The sequence below is a fragment of the Grampus griseus genome (genome assembly GCF_964374135.1).
Source record: "Grampus griseus genome assembly, chromosome: 16".
Lineage (NCBI taxonomy): Eukaryota > Metazoa > Chordata > Mammalia > Artiodactyla > Delphinidae > Grampus > Grampus griseus.
In genome coordinates this window covers 84,745,893-84,764,009 of record NC_139010.1, presented here as the reverse complement: position 1 = coordinate 84,764,009, position 18,117 = coordinate 84,745,893, and the positions used below count along the sequence as shown (strand labels likewise).

General features: G+C 39.3%; 1 protein-coding gene across 1 annotated transcript in view; it reads left to right on the top strand.

The window, feature by feature from the left end:
- Positions 1-370: 370 nt before the first annotated feature.
- Positions 371-18,117, top strand: part of TCERG1L (transcription elongation regulator 1 like) — a gene marked incomplete at both ends in the record, with an annotated part of 193,583 nt that continues 175,836 nt past the window's right edge. Inside the window, 3 exons of the mRNA XM_082673840.1 lie at positions 371-700; positions 2,733-2,879; positions 3,628-3,808. Coding sequence (XP_082529966.1) covers positions 371-700; positions 2,733-2,879; positions 3,628-3,808 — 658 coding nt within the window. The remainder of the gene's footprint in view (positions 701-2,732; positions 2,880-3,627; positions 3,809-18,117) is intronic.

Sequence of the window (18,117 nt, the reverse complement as noted above, 5' to 3'; positions counted from 1 at the left end):
GACAGCCGGCGGCCTCCAGCGGCCGAACCTGAGCTCCGGGCGCAATCCGCGGGAGCCCCGCCCCTCCGCCTGCTCCCCGCCCCCACCCCCGCCGCCGCCGCCGCGGGGGTCCCGGGGTGAGTGCTGGCCGGAGCCCGGAACCAGGGGACGCTGCGAGCCGGGGCCGGGCCTGGGGGGCGGCGGCGGCGCGGGCGGCAGCGCTAGCAGAGGAGGAGGAGGAGGGGCTCCCGGCGCGGGGCAGGGGCGGAGCGTGCGGCCGCGCAGCGGAACCAAGTGAGTTCGCACCGGAGCCCGCGCCGCCGGCGGCCCGTGCCTCTGGCGCCCGCCGCCCCCGCCGCGCCCGCAGCCGCCGCCCGCGCGGGGATGTAGGATGCTGGTGGGCGCCGGGCTCCAGCGGCGGCGGCGGCAGCTGCAGCAGCCGCAGCAGCCTCGGCGGCGGCAGCCTCTCCTCTGGCCGATGAACGCAGACCCGCCGCCGCCGCCGCCGCCGCCCTGGGTTTGGATGGTCCCCGGCTCGGCCGGGCTGCTCCGGCTGGGAGCCGGGGTCGCGCCCCCGCCAGGGCTGCTTGCCTCGGCCCAGCCCTCTGCCGCCCCGCTGCTCCCGGGGCTGCCCGGCTGGCTGCCGTTGCTGCCGCTGCCCTCTGCGCCAGACCACGCCGCCGCCGCAGCTGTGCACCACTACCCCTTGCTCAACGGGCAGGTAATGTGTCCCCCGGCCCCCGGCCCCGGGTTCGGGGTCGCCGGCTTCCCCCCTGGCCCCTGGGCGCGGCCCTCGCCCCGCTCCGGCGGCTCCGGCCCTGTGGCTTGCGCTCTTTCCTCCCGCGGTGGTCCTCGGCTCCCCAGCCCATCACGGCGCAGCCTGGCAGCCATGCATCGGCAACAAAGTTCATGCTTCGACGTCTCGTTCTGCCTCTTGGCAGTTTTTGCAGTATGTCTTCCCGGTTTCTCAGACGAGCAGTTTGGAGACCCGCACCCCAAGCCCAGAGTCGGGACCGCCTTGGCCACAACTTTCGCCCGGGCCGGGGTCGTTGTCCAGAGCGCGGTGCTTAAGTATCGCCTCCGGAGCCCGGCGTTGCAGCTGCCAACTGTGGCCGACTTACCGAATAGAAGTTAATACTTTTACAGTCTCTGACAGGCTTGGAAAGCAAGCTGGGAATCAAGAGCTGTTTCTGATTCTGATCTAGTTTTGTTTTTGTTTCTGTTTCTGTTTTTTTCATTTGAAAATAGACTCAGGACAATGCTTAAGAAAATTCAAACCAATGGAAGCCTGCAGGGAAATCCTGCCTTTAGTACTGAGAAATGCTACCGGTGATTTCCACTCCCCCCCTAGGTCTGCCTGAGTCGACCAAATCACCTAGTGTCATACTGCACTTTAGAGGAGTTCGGCGTTTAAAACCGGGAATTAAAAAGGAAAAGTGACTGTGCCTTTGATTAATGGTGTAACAGAGCAAGGGAAGCTGGTTTTGGCAAGATCCATTGTTTGCTATCTAACTAGGCAGATGCATTTAAATCAGGGAATAACATGTATTTTATTCCAATAACTGTCCTAATTAGCATATTCAAATGAGTGGATGTTAGAATACACCACATAATTAATTTAATTCCAATATTATATCGTGAGCTTTTCTAAAAGATGTTAACTCTCCTAAACTGGTCTTTACATGTAATGATACATCACATATGTGGTACTGGATATGGTATTTTGATGTGTGATGCAGTTCACGTTGGGGTTTTTTTTGAATAAGCGTTGGTAGCTTTTTTGATATTTTGAAGGGGTTGTCATATGCGAGTGCTACCACTAGAGGTATATGGTGTCAAGGAACTACCTTTTATTTTTTTTCCGTATAGAAAATGCTTTTTTTTTTCTTGTGTAAATTTAAAACGAAAAATCTCCCCCAAACTTAGTATTAATCTTTAAAATATTTTGTGCTACCATATTTTCTGTTAAATAACTATTTAAACCAGAAGAACATTTTCACATAACAGGAAATTCAAAAATGCTTTTATGATTTTAGAACAAATGCGTATTGAAGTATTCCGTACCATTGAACAATGATCTTATTCTCCACTGATAAGGATTCAGTTAATTTAATTAGAGAGACTGTCTCCTAAGTTGTCTGCCCCCTTTCAGCGTTTGCTGTTTTATTCTGTGCATTGGGGTCTTCAGTTACGTGTTAAGCTCATTTATGTTTTCTTTGCCTTGGAATCTATTTGCATTTGCGAACCTTGGGAAACTTTGAATCCTAGCCTCTTATTTTAAAAATATTACTTGTGCCTGTTTTAAAAATGATAAATATAATTAATATAAAATGATATATGGAAAAGAATATCGTAAAATATAGCTCTCTGCTTGCTTATAAAAAGAATTCAAGAATTATAAAAGGAACACCCAGCATCTCACCTTTCCCTTGTGGTTTCTCATATTCTCAGGGCAGAAATCCATTTCTTCCCATGTTCTCATGGTTTTGTGCTTAGAAGTTCTTTCTTAATATTACAGAAAGCAGTGTTGTAAATGCATTGTGATGATTCAGATATGAAAATTTTTACAAATTTTTAGAACTTTGAATGTTTGTGGGGGTTTTTTGTACTGGGAAAAAGGAGATTTTTCTCAGAATCAAATACATGCATTTTAAAATTCCCTTTTAAAGCAGCTATCCCAGCATCTTTTGGTACAAAGGAGAGTTGATGGATGTAGGCTAATGAGCACACCCTTCTCTTTTCTTGGGTTTCAGTGGCTGTTTGGTGGTCATTCTCCATCGATTGGACTGTCCCCCTCTTCCACTGTGGAATTGGTGCCCATTTTCCCACATGTCTGCCCATCTTCTCTTCCACTTCCCATTGGGAAAAGTTGGATAGACAAAAGGATACCTAATTGTAAGGTAAAAATGCAGCTAGCCTGATTGGATAAATGGGCTGTTAATTTTTAAGTTGTCGGGTATTGCCGTAACAGAAATCACTGTGTATTTTTAGTTTCTAACTGCAACATCTCGGTCTGGAGAAAAGTCTTTTCAGAATAAGATCGGTCTGTTCAAAAGCACCAGTAGATGGTGGTGGTGGGGGATTTTGTTCTAGCTTAAAATATTTGGTTTCCATAGGATAATATAAAATTCCTACTTCTGAATCAGAAATACTACTTTTTGAATTTTTCAGTTTTTAAATCCATAACTATTGTTCAGAATCTAGGCTTCAACCTTATATAACTCAAGTGTACATTTTAAAAGTAAGTTTTCCTTGGTATTATTGCTTTGAGTGTTCATCTTTTGGATGGCTTTTCTTGGCTTTTGAATTCAAATATACTGGCTACACTTTGTTTACCTGAAAACCAATAGAAAGCAGTACAGTGACTTGTTCTACAACACACTGCTTATCTCCCTGGGGTGATTCTATATCTGTTAACTGGCGGCTGGGATGAACTAACCAAGTCAATAGCTGAAGACCAGCCCAGGAGACTTAACTAGAAGGTGATTGGTGTCAGAGCCCTGTGGATCCTCAGGTTTTAAGATAGCGGCCTTATAGAATCTCCATGCATAGCATCTCCAATGTTCAACGTAAGACAAGTATTCTACAGTCTTCAGCGTTTGTTCTGTGCGTGGCCTTAAGTGTTATGCTTGCTCTCTCTTTGGACAGATCTTTTTTAATAATTCCTTTGCTCTGGACTCAACATGGATCTATCCTGAGGAATCAAGATTGTTCCATGGGCCTGAGAAGCCTCAACTGTTGGCAAATCAAGTAGCCGTGTCTCTGTCCAGGCCCGCTCCTGCCTCTAGGCCTCTTCCCACAGTGGTGTTAACACCTCAGCCTATCCCAGGTTGGTGCCCAAATAGCTGTAAAAATGTGTGTTGGTTTTTGTTTGTTTGCTTCTGCTGTAGCTACAAATTAGCTTTGGGTAGGAAAACTATGTCACTTTAATGAAGCAGTTCTTTCAGTAAAATATAATTTCTGTTTTCACGGGCGTGATTCCTTTTCATAATGACACTGAGTTTGGGGTAGATTATTCGCTGTGTTTTTGGAGGATGGAATCTGCTTTAAGGCGAAGAGATGGCTGAGGGGATTCGTACAGAATCATGTTTTTGGTGCTCTGTTTTTAGAATTGGACCAAATCTTCTGCTGATAGCTCTTAGTAGGAGCCCTAATTGATCAGGCAACTCATTTAAAAAATGTTCCTTATGTGGGGTGAGGTGCATAGCTCCCTGGTCCGCAGGACACGGGCACATGTAAGGTTTTTATACGTTTTGCCTTCACGAATATGGGGTGATGTTGGCGATGGTCTGTAAATGTGTGCTGTTGGGAAGATGGGTTTTGTTCTCTCTGGAGTCTAGTGACCTAAAGGAACAGCTGTCCTGGAACAGACTCCCATGAAATAACCCCTGGTTGAAAGATGGTATAATAAACCTATATAGTAACAAGAGAATAAAATCATCTTATGAATTTTTTAATTGATTTTTAAAATCGCCTTAACATATGATATTAGAGAAGCAGATGTTGCTCATGCGCAAATTATCTTGCAACACCTTCCATTACGGAATGTTTTATGACTTCAGAACTATATTATCTTCCTTGTAATTTCCTACCTACCAAGACTGTCCCAATATGTAGCGCTAAAATTTAGTAATAAGGATGTGTATCTGTGGATAGTTCAGTGCTGGTTTAGGAGACGTATTTACTTTCTTCTCTCTCTTTCTACCTTATGTATTATAATTTGCTGTGTCCTGTTTAGTAATAAGTCAGGAAGAACACTCAACTCTTTGTGTTTTTTCATAGGCCTTAATGATTCTTGACTGAAACTTGCCTTCTGCCCTTGTGATCATCTGTTACTGAGTTGTTAAAATCTGAATAAGCGTCATACATACATACACTTATAAACATTTTACACGAAGATGATCACATATCCTTTTTAATTGAACGATGACAAAGGATGATCAGATAGCATGTAATATATGGTATTCCAGGGCTTTGGACGTCTTTTTCAGTATATGAAAGGATAATATTTTACTTTCCTAATGCACTGGCAATGCTGTCACCAAAATAATCAGCACATTTAGTTTAAAAAACAGTGAAATTAGTTTAACTGTTCCAACAAAAGCTTTGAGTGACCTTTCCTCCTGTCCGCTCACTCTTGAATAGCATGTAGACATTTGCATTATACCTCTGTCCTCTTAGAAAACTCATACTGTGAACACGCTAACTACCAATTTTGTCGAAGAAGCTTATGGCAAATTATCATAGCTTTTATATCATATGGACATTTTGACTTGCCATTGTGTGACACCTATTTCATACTTAAAGCATATTCATGTTAATTTTACCTTTTGACTTTTTTTTTTTTTTTTTTTTTTGCGGTACGCGGGCCTCTCACTGTTGTGGCCTCTCCCGTTGCGGAGCACAGGCTCCGGACGCGCAGGCTCAGCGGCCATGGCTCACGGGCCCAGCCGCTCCGCGGCATGTGGGATCTTCCCGGACCGGGGCACGAACCCGTGTCCCTTGCATCGGCAGGCGGAGTCTCAACCACTGCGCCACCAGGGAAGCCCCACCTTTTGACTTTTTGACTAAACCTTTTTAAAGGACAAAATAAAACAATATTTCTTACTAACATGGTCGATCATAGAATAACTGTCCACCCCATCTAACATTTATCAAATTTCTGCTTTTATTCTTCCTTGGATTTTTTTTTTTTTTTTGGATTCATGAACCGTAAGAATACAACATGCTTTACTTATCTTTTGGAGAATAATGTATCTGTGCCCAGAGGTATTTTACTAACAGTCGTATATGCATTTGTTCTGAGATGGCGTTTCTGAACTGCTTCATGAAAATTTTGATTTTTTGATACATTTCAGATTCTTAGAAATTACTATTCTAGAAACGTGTTAAGTGACTGTTAGTCCAAAAAATACATTTAGGGGTGTTGTTTACATGTTTGTTGTTTATATGTTACTAACTATTTAACCGAGAACCTGGAAGGGGGAGCAAGTAAAGGTGGAAGGTAGGGTAGCTCCCAGTCAGTTAAAAGTTAAGGTACATTGTTTCAATTTTAATGTAATTAATGAGAAATATAGCCTCATTAAAACATTTTACATGTAAATTTTAAGATATGTTGTTAAAAGTTATTGTTATAATTGCTATTAAGTCATATCTTGCTATATATTGATAAATTGAAATATTATATTGGTTTACATTATATAAAGTTACGCATTTATAAATATAAATATTTATACACACTATATTAATATATAATGTATGAATATATTATATGATTGATATTTTAAGTTGATCCATTTGTAAATTGTTATATTCAGAAGCAAATGGCCTTAGAATCTTAGATATATTTTATTGATCCCCTTTCAGTTAATCAATGAAGCACTATTAGAACTCCAGGAGAACCAGGAGAGTGAGTCAGACTCACCTCATTTTATTTTTTTAATTTAATTTAATATTTTTTTTAGATTTTTTTAACATCTTTATTGGAGTATAAGTGCTTTACAATGTCGTGTTAATTGCTGTTGTATAACAAAGTGAATCAGTTATACATATACATATGCTCCCATATCTCTTCCCTGTTGTGTCTCCCTCCCTCCCACCCTCCCTATCCCACCCCTCTAGGTGGTCGCAAAGCACCGAGCTGATCCCCCTGTGCTATGCGGCTGCTTCCCACTAGCTATCTCTTTTACATTTGGTAGTGTATATATGTCAATGCTTCTCTCTCACTTCGTCCCAGCTTACACTTCCCCCTTCCCTTGTCCTCAAGTCCATTCTCTACGTCTGCATCTTTATTCCTGTCCTGCCCCTAGGTTCATCAGAACCATTTTTATTTTTTTTTAGATTCCATATATATGTGTTAGCATATGGTATTTGTTTTTCTCTCTCTGACTTACTTCACTCTGTATGACAGACTGTAGGTCCATCCACCTCACTACAAATAACTCAATTTCGTTTCTTTTTATGGCTGAGTAATATTCCATTGTATATATGTGCCACATCTTCTTTATCCCTTCATCTGTCGATGGACACTTAGGTTGCTTCCATGTCCTGGCTATTGTAAATAGAGCTGCAATGAACATTTTGGTACAGGACTCTTTTTGAATTATGGTTTTCTCAGGGTATATGCCCAGTAGTGGGATTGCTGGGTCATATGGTAGTTCTATTTTTAGTTTTTTGAGGAACCTCAATACTGTTCTCCATAGTGGCTGTATCAATTTACATTCCCACCGACAGTGCAAGAGGGTTCCCTTTTCTCCACACTCTCTCCAGCATTTATTGTTTGTAGATTTTTTGATGATGTCCATTCTGACAGACTCGCCTCATTTTAAACAGGCTCATTACATTTTCCTTTCTTGGATAGATAGTACATTTGTGTAATAATCATTCTTGACAATGGCATTACATAGCATGAGCTCCAATGATGTGACACTAGAAAGTGGTTTTGTTTCAGTAAGCATGTGGTCTGTTGAACTGAGTTAGAAGGTGTGATGGGCAGAGATGTCAGGTGGGTGACCTCTGAGGCTCATGTTAATATTGCTCCCCTCCTGATCTATGGTTGGTTAAGAAGTAGCTGCACTGCAGCAACGTCTCATAGAATATTAGCACAACCTGAACGAATTTGGGTAAGTCATCTAAAATTTAATAAATGTTTTGAAGGACTTTATTTTTGATATATACTAGACTCACTTATGTTAACGATAGAGGTAATGATTTGCTGTTATACTCAGACCTGAAGAAAGCCTGTTGGCCACTTAGAAGCGTGAAGGTCAGTCGTGTTCCCCCCTGCATTCATCAGAGGAGCTCCTGCAGGCGGTGCAGACATGGGCTCTGCTAGGCGCCCTCGCAGCACATGTTCTCCTGGGCAAGTGCACTCTTAGATTACTACCCAGCACTGCCTTCCTAGGGGCTCTCTGCAGGCGTCCAAGGGGGGTCTCAGGAGGGTCATCAGGGAAGGTCTCCAGGGATGATGTACCTGAAACACACCACAAAGATCAGCAGAACCTGACCAGGGCAGGGGAGGGAATGGAGGAGTAGGACATGTAAAGTCACAAACTCATGACAGATGTTTCATCAGGTGATGACAAGCAGTCAAGCAGCCTAAACCAAGGAGGAGAGCGGGGGTGGGGTGCGGCCGTGGTGGTGGGGTGCGGCAGTGGTGGTGGGGTGTGGCAGTGGTGGTGGGATGGGGCAGTGGTGGTGGGATGGGGCCGTGGTGGTGGGATGGGGCCGTGGTGGTGGGATGCGGCCGTGGGGGTGGGGTGCGGCAGTGGTGGTGGGATGCGGCCGTGGTGGTGGGATGCGGCCGTGGGGGTGGAATGCGGCAGTGGTGGTGGGGTGCGGCCGTGGTGGTGGGGTGCGGCAGTGGTGGTGGGATGCGGCAGTGATGGCCCAGCTCAGGGCCACTTCATGCAAGATGAATCCCATCATCCCACGGGACCTGTGTAGTCAGTCCTGGGCGCTGTCCAGAGTATCCTGGGATGTTCCATCATTTTTCAGCTTGGGAGCCATGGTTTCTTTAGGAAAGTGTAAATTTGTCCTCAGGAAGCAGAGCAGACAAAGAAAGGGCCGAGTCTTCTCACCGAAAAATAAATGCAAGCGTCCAAAAATATGCAAAGTTACAACTGTACTGGAAACTAAAGTCTCCAGTGAATAACTTAGTGGCTTTTTAAGGAATTATCCCTAATTACAGTGTGAATGGGTTGAACTGAGAAATAAGCTGGGACTCATTCATTCCCAGTCCTCAGAGGCTGATGCAGGAAAGGCGAGGACGCATGAGGACACAGGCACCCCCTCCTCTTCAGGAGTCTCTGCACTTAGGTTGAGACCCCATCACTTTGTCTCCAATCTCAACATCTCCCTTCTCCCATGCAGTGCTAAGTCCCTCTTCATCCCAGGGAGAAATGGGCTTGCATTGCTTCTAAGGATATGAGGTTTATCACAAGTAGAGGTGGGAGTAGGGCCAGCGTGGAAATCGTGCTTTCCAAAGCATCCCTGTGCTTCACTTCTAAAAATAAGAACTTCAGAGTCCTTCAAGCTATTCAGAAATACAAGTGCTTAGATTCAGAGTATCAGGCAGGAGAATAATTTACTCAGCTTCTGTCCGATAAGGACACATGGCATTATAGTTTGCTGGAAACTGGGGATTTGTCTAAAAGTTGTGTATATCACATTGCCTTTTGGCTGAAGATCAAAGAGCGTGGTTCTACCAATATCTTGTTGGAAAAAAAATACTGGCTGTGCCATTCAAAGATGACTAGAGAGAGAGGGAGGGAAAGTGGAAGATGAGGTGGGACAACAGAAACTGTTCTGCTTCATGAAAGATTTGTTTACTCAAAAGATGCAGAAGAAAGAAAAATCTGGGAAACAGCTTTTGTACAGGAGCTTGTAAGCATTTTGCATAAATCACCTTTCAGTTTACCTTAATATGAACAAAAGGGCTTTATAGAAAAGCAGTAAAAGAAAAATCGAAAGCGAGCTGGCGGAGGCATGAAATCACGTGGCAAGACGGTTTGAACTGGATGATGGCAGACAACATAGACGGATTCTCAAGCATGTGTAGCTGTGGCAGTGAACAAAGGGATGGTAATCATGAGAAGGTGACAGTGAGGTAGAGAGCAAACAACACATCGATGTTGATGTGATCTCCTTGAAAAACAAACACAATGTGACAGACATATTAAATGTGGCCATGCCATATACCTTGCTCACTGTATCCTGGTGGAGTTTACGAATGGGAGAGCCACTCCTTCCAGGAACACCGAAGTGGGCACAGCTTCAGATCAATGTACAGCACTAGATGTGATCACCTGATGCGGAAAACTTTAGAGAATTAGGAGGAAAAACGTTTGTGATCAAAGTAATATATGCCCAACAAGAAAGACATCTATACGCATAAGCAAGGAAAAGACCTCAAACAACCGATGGATAGACTTTCTTCACGTCTAATGTTCTCACCTCAAGTTCTACTTTGTCTCAAGTTAATGTTGCTGTCACTCTACATTTCTCTTTTATGTTGCTTATCAGTGTTTACCTTGTCTTTTGTTTTAAGCTTAGGTCAGTCATTTAAAGGCACAGTCTCTTCTTTTGCCTTTAAAAATGGAGTTTGGTGTACCTATATTTGAATTCCTATTTTTATGTTTCTTCTGTCATATTATTATATCCTGGTTTTTTTTTGTTTGTTTTTGTTTTTGTTTTTGTTTTTTTTTGTGGTACATGGGCCTCTCACTGTTGTGGGCTCTCCCATTGTGGAGCACAGGCTCCGGACGTGCAGGCTCAGCAGCCATGGCTCACGGGCCTAGCCGCTCTGCAGCCTGTGGGATCTTCCCGGACCAGGGCACGAACCTGTGTCCTCTGCATCGGCAGGCAGACTCTCAACCACTGCGCCACCAGGGAAGCCCTATATCCTGTTTTTTATAGTGTTTTGCTATTTCTTTATTTTAGTCTGTTTTTATTCTTTTGCTGTGCCATGTATGTTTTGTTTGATTTTGTTTATTTTTGTTTTATATGGTGATTTGGAATATGTTCATACTGATCCTATTTTCTCAAGCAATTACCAGTAAGATTTTTAAAGAAACAGATTTAAGCTTTATGTTTCCCTTAATTTTCAAATTATGACAATACTCTCACTTTAGAATTCTTTTATAGACTATGAAAAATTTGGGAAAAACTTATATCATAATTTTTTTTTCTCTTCAGTTTCCTCCACTAATTGAGAAATTAATCGAAAGCAAGAGCTAAGAATGGGGAAGTCAGGTTTCAAACTATCTATAATCGTCAACAATTTTTGTCAATAACATAGAATATATGTAAATGTTCATTAATTTGGTTACAGGAATGACTGAAAATTTCTAAGCAACTTTTTTCCCCCAAACTGAAGCTGAAAAGAATAATTATAATCTGAATACGTAACCTCAAATTATGTTGGTAAAATTGGGAAGAGGAGAATTGAGAAATCTGAGGATACAAATTATTTCAAAATCCCTCATATAGTTAAAAGAAGCTGAAACACTAGGAAACTCTCATGCTGGAAGCCCAGAAATTATTTCAAAATCCCTCATATAGTTAAAAGAAGCTGAGACACTAGGAAACTCTCATGCTGGAAGCCCAGAAAACAAGGGTATTTAAGACTGACACGGGACAAGACATCCTGCCCCACAGCCAGCCTTAGAAATATGAGTAAGAGCAACAGCCACCTACCACTGGTGCAGGGACCGGGTATGGAGAGTGACCCTCTTCTGTGATGCAGGAATTTGGGGATGGCTGAAAGTTAGGGGGACACAAATATTAAGACTATCAGACACTCTAGAACTTACTCTAAGAAAAAGGCATCGTTAAAGGATTTTGAAGCCTCTGGGGCATAGTAGGAAACTGTGGCAACAAAATTCAAATCCAGGTCAACACCTGAATACATTGACACATCTCATTCAGCTTGACAGAAGAAGGGGTGTGCCCATTTCCAGGAGTAAATCCTAAGTACCTCATTCTCTATCGTTCTAATCATGATGTCTGGCATTGAATAAAAAAGTTACAAGACACACAAACAAAGCAAAAAATGATAAACCATTGTCAAGAGATAAAGTAAGCAATAGAACCAGATCCTAAGATGACGTATTTTGGAACTCTCAGACAGGGACTTTGAAATAATGATGATTAATATATTAATGAGTCTAATGGAAAAGGCGGGCCACATGCATGAAAAGATAGAGAATTTCATCAGAGATATGGAAAAGATGAGAAAGCCAAACTGAACTCCTAGAAAAAATAAAGCGTGGTATCAGAAATGAAGAATTACTTTGGTGGACTCATGAGTAGATGTGATACAGCCAAGGAAAGTATGAATGAATTTAAAGATAGGTCAACAGAAACTACTAAAATTGTAACACAAAGAGAAAACAGTGAAAAAATGGAGCATACTTTCCCAGAGCTATGAGATAATATCAAATGGTTTAACATACATATAATTGAAGTTTCAGGAGGAGAGAAAATGGGGGGGGGAAACATTTGAAGTCACAGTGACCAAAGGTAATAAACAATTAATAAAAGTTATCAAAACATGGATCCGAGAGACTTAGAAAACCCCAAGACTGAAAATGAGGCAAAACATATTCAAACTACTGTTTCCAAGGTTAAGAGAAAATCTTGAAGACAAACAAGGAAAAAAAGACACATTACACAGCCAGTAACAAAAATTTAAAATTGCAGGAGTTGTATTGTAAGAATCTATACAAACCCCAAAGCAACATCTTTAAAAGACTGAACTAAAAATCTCTCAGTCAAGAACTTTATACAAAGCAAAAACAATTATCAAAAACTAAGGTGAAATGAAGATTTTTCCCAAAATAAAACTGAAAAGAATTAATTGTCGGTAGACCTGCAGTTCAAGAAATTATGAAGAAGCTTATCAAGCAGAACTAATTAATAGCAGAGAGAAACTTGCATCTGTACAAAGAAATAAAGAATACATTAAGGTAAAATATATATTTTGCCTTGTATTTAATTGCTCCAAAAGATAATTAACTGTATAAGGATAAGTAATGGTGAGTGATGTAGTATGTGCATATAGCATATGTGAAATCAAAACGATGTCAACAATCACAAAAGATGGGAGTAAGGAATTGGAAGGATATAACTGCAAAGCTCTCATCATACATTAAGTGGTATGATGTTATTTGAAGGTGAACTCTAATTAATTAAAATACATATTATAAAGCATATAGCAACCACTTAAGAATTAAAAAGAGTTATAACTAATAAAACAATAGAATAACAATAAACAATAAAATTGGAATCATAACAAATACTCAACCCAAATTCAGTCAGAAAAAGAGAACAAAAGATCAAAGCACAGAAGAAGTAAATAATTAAAAAAATAATAACTACAACGTGGTATATTTAAATAAAAAGGTGTAGAGTCACATACAGACCGAAAGTGAGAGGATGGAAAAAGGCTCTCCACACAAATGAAAATCACAAGAAAGCTGGAGCAGCAATACTTTTTCAGACAAAATTGACTGTAAAATAAAAACTGTAGCAGGAGACAAAGAAGGACACTACATAATGATCAAAGGATCAATCCAAGAAGAAGATATAACAATTTAAAATATACATGCACCCAACATAGGAACACCTAAATATATAAGGTAAATGTTAACAGACATAAAAGGAGAAATCAACAGTAACACAATAATGGGGGGGACTTTAACACCCCACTTTCATCAATGGACAGATCATCCAGACAGAAAGTCAATAAGGAAACACAGGCCTTAAAATGACACATTAGACCAGATATACTTAGTTTATATTTATAAAGCATTCCATCTGAAAGCAGCAGAATAAACCTTTTCAAGTTCACATGGAACATTCTCCAGGATAGATCACATGCTGGGTCACAAGTCAAGGCTTGGTAAATTTAAGAAAACTGAAATCATATCAAGCGTCTTTTCTGACCACAATGCTATGAGGCTAGAAATCAACTACAAGAGAAAAAAACTGCAAAGAAATGCAAACACGTGGAGGCTAAACAATATGCTACTGAAAAAAAGAGAGAGGAAATCAAAAAACACCTAGAAACCAATGAAAATGAAAACATGATGAACCAAAACCTATGGGATGCAGCAAAAGCAATTCTAGAAGGGAAGCTTATAACAATACAAGCTTATGTCAGGAAATAAGAAAAATATCAAATAAACAACCTAACCTTATGCCTAAAGCAACTAGAGAAAGAAGAACAAACAAAACCCGAAACTAATAAAAGAAAATAAATCGTAAAGATTTATGATAAACCTTAAATAAATAAATCATAAATCAGAGCAGAAATAAATGAAACAGAGACTTAAAAAGCAATAGAAAATATCAATGAAACTAAAACCTTGTTCTTTGAAAAGATAAACAAAATTGATAAACCTTTAGCCAGACTCATCAAGAAAAAAAGGGAGAGGGCCCAAATCAATAAACTCAGAAATGAAAAAAGAGAAGTTACAACTGACACTGCAGAAATACAAAGGATCATAAGAGACTACTATGAGCAACTATACACCAATACAATGGACAACCTGGGAGAAATGGACAAATTCTTAGAAAGGTAGAATCTCCCAAGAGTGAATGAGGAAGGAATAGAAAATGTGAACAGATCAATTACCAGTACCAAAATCGAATCAGTAATTTAAAAACTCCCAAAAAACAGAAGTCCAGGACCAGTTAACTTCACAGGTGAATTCTACTAAACATTTAGAGAAGAGTTAACACCTGTCCTTCTGAAACTATTCAAAAAAAATTGCAAAGGAAGGAATATTTCTGAACTCATTCTATGAGGCCACCATCATCCTGACACCAAAACCAGACAAAGATATCACAAAAAAAGAATATTACAGGCCAATATCACTGATGAACACAGATGCAAAAATCCTCAACAAAATACTAGCCCACTAACTCAAACAATACATTAACATTATTCACTGTAGACATATTATTGCCACAGGCATTAGTTTCTGCAAAAATCCCTTGGTCAATAATGTGTTAAAGGATCATACACCATGATCAAGTGGGATTTATCCCAGGGATGCAAGGATTTTTCAATATCTGCAAATCCATCAATGTGATACACCACATTAACAAATTAAAGAATAAAAACCATACGATCGTCTCAGTAGATGCAGAAAAAGCTTTTGATAAAATTCAACATCCATTTATGATAAAAATTCTTCAGAAAGTCGGCATAGAGGGAACATACCTCAACATAATAAAGGCTATATATTACAAACCCACAGGTAACATTATACTCAATTGTGAAAAGCTGAAATCGTTTCCTATAAGATCAGGAACAAGACAAGGATGCCCACTCTTGCCATTTTTATTCAGCATAGTTTTGGAAGTCCTAGCCACAGCAATCAGAGAAGAAAAAGAAATAAAAGGAATTCAAATTGGAAAAAGAAGAAGTAACACTGTCATTGTTTGCAGATACATAGAAAATCCTAAAGATGCTACCAGAAAACTACTAGAGCTCATCAACAAATTTGGTAAAGTTGTTGGATACAAAATTCATATACAGAAATCTGTTGTATTTCTATATACTAACAATAAAATATCAGAAAGAGAAATTAAGGAAACAATCCCATTCACCTTTGCATCAAAAAGAATAAAATACTTAGAAATAAACCTACCTAAGGAGGAAAAAGACCTGTACTCCAAAAACTGTAAGATGCTGATGAAAGAAATTGAAGCTGACACAAACAGATGGAAAGCTATACCATGTTCTTGGATTAGAAGAATCAATATTGTTAAAATGACCATACTTCCCAAGGAAATGTATAGATTCAGTACAATCCCTATCAAATTTCCAGTGGCATTTTTCACAGAACTAGAACAAAAAAATTTTTAATTTGTATGGAAACACAAAGACCCTGAATAGCCAAAACAATCTTGAGAAAGAAGAATGGAGCTAGAGGAATCACACTCCCTTACTTTAAATTATACTATTGATAAAAAGCTACAGTAATCAAAGCAGTATGGTACTGGCACAAAAACAAACACATAGATCAATGGAACAGGGTAGAGAGCCCAGAAATAAACCCACACACTTATGGTCAATTAATCTATGACAAAGGATGCAAGAATATACAATGGAGAAAAGACAGTTTCTTCAATAAGTGGTGCTGGGAAAACCAGGCAGCTACATGTAAAAGAATGAAATTAGAACATTCTCTAACACCATTTTCAAAAATAAATTCAAAATGGATTAAAGACGTAAATGTAAGACTGGATACTATAAAACTCCTAGAGGAAAACATAGGCAGAACACTCTTTGACATAATTTGCAGAAATATATTTTTGGATCCATCTCCTAGAGTAATGGAAATAAAAACAAAATTAAACAAATGGGACCTAATTAAACTTAAAAGCTTTTGCATAGCAAAGGAAACCATAAACAAAACAAAAGACAACTTACAGACTAGGAGAAAATATTTGCTAATGATGCTACCAACAGATTAATTTTCAAAATATAAAAACAGCTCATACAGCTTCATATCAAAAAACAAACAACCCAATAAAAAAATGGGCAAAAGATCTAAATAGACATTTCTCCAAAGAAGACATACAGATGGCCAACAGGTATATGAAAAGATGCTCAATATCACTAATGATTAGAGAAATGTATATCAAAACTACAATGAGGTATGAGCTCACACCAGTCAGAATGGTCATCATTAAAATGTCTACAAATAATAAATTCTGGAGAGGGTGTGGAGCAAAAGGAACCCTCCTACGCTGGTGGTGGAGATGTAAATTGGTACAGCCACTATGGAGAACAGTGTGGAGGATCCTTAAAAAACTGCAAATAGAGTTGCTCTATGACCTTGCAATCCCACACTTGGGCATATGTCTGGAAAAAACTCTAATTCAAAAAGATACATGCACCCCAATGTTCATAGCAGCACTGTTTACAATAGCTAAGACATGGACGCAACCTAAAAGTCTATGGACAGAAGAATGGATAAAGAAGATGTGGTACATATATACAATGGAATGTTAGTCATAAAAAGAAAGAAATAATGACATTTACAGCAATGTGGATGGGCCTAGAGATTATCATATTAAGTAAGTCAGATGGAGAAAGACAAATAATATATGATTTCACTAATATTTGGAATCTAAAAAAAGATACAAATGAACTTATTTAGAAAACAGAAATAGACACACAGACTTAGAAAACAAACGTATGGTTACCAAAGGGGATAGCGGGGATGGGGGGAGAGGTAAATTAGGAGTTTGGGATTAACATATACACACTACTGTATATAAAATAAACAACAAGGATCTACTGTATAGCCCAGAGAACTATACTCAATATCTTGTAATAACCTATAATGGAAAAGAACCTGAAAGAGAATATATACATATCTGTATAACTGAATCACTTTGCTGTACGCTTGAAACTACTACAACATTGTAAATTAACTATACTTCAATAAAAATAGAACTAAGCCAAAGTAAAGAAATAAAGAAATACAAAGGTATAAACTTTATAATTAAAAGGAAAGATTTTCATCCTTATATATATTATGTCCACAAGAAACTCATTTTTAATATAAAAACCTAGAGCAGATGAAAGTAAAAACGTGGAAAAGATACAGCATGCAAATCAGAAGAAAACTGGAGTACTGTATTAATATTAGGTAAATTAGAATTCAGAACCAGAAGTATTGCAGGAATAGGAAGGGACACTCCATAACTAAAATTCATAACTAAATACATACCAAGAAGGCATAACAGTTGTAAATGTGTGTGTGTCTAGCAAAAGAACTTCAACATACGCGAACAAAAGCTAATCAGACTTAAAAGAGAAACGGACAAGTCCATAACCATGTTCGGAAATTTCAACACTCATCTCCCAGAAATTAATAGAGCAAGAAGGAAGACTACCAATAAGGATTTACAGAGTTTACACAATACTATCCAGTAACTTCATTAAATTGACATTTATGGAATACCTAACAATAATATAATACATTTTTTTTGTATATATGGAACATTCAGCAATACAGACCTTATTCTAAGCCACAAAAGTCAACAAATTTTAAATGAAAATATACACAATTTGTTCTCTGGCCACAGTGTAACTAAATTAGAAATCAATAACAGAAAAATACCCAGAAAAATTGCCAAATATCTGGAAATTTAAAAAAATACTCCCGAATGACCCATGGGCCAAAAAGGAAGTGGCAAAGAGAATTGCAAAATATTTTGAATTGAATAAAAATGAAAATCAATATTAAAAATATTATCACAGAGCATAGCTCCAACAGTGTTCAGATGGAAACTTATAGCACTAAAATGCCTACATTAAAAAATAAATTTTCAAAAACTATTAGCAAACCAAATTCAACAGCACATTAAAGGGATCATACACCATGATCAAGTGGGATTTATCCCTATGATGCAAGGTTGGTTCAGCATATCCAAATCAATAAATGTGATATAGCATATTAATAGAATGAAAGATAAAAATCACATGATCATGTCAATAGATGCGGAAAAAGAATTTGACAATAATACAACATTCTTTTGTGATAACAACCCCCAAACTTCAGCAAACTGGATATTCAGGGGCCATACTTCAATATTACACTGACAAAGGACATC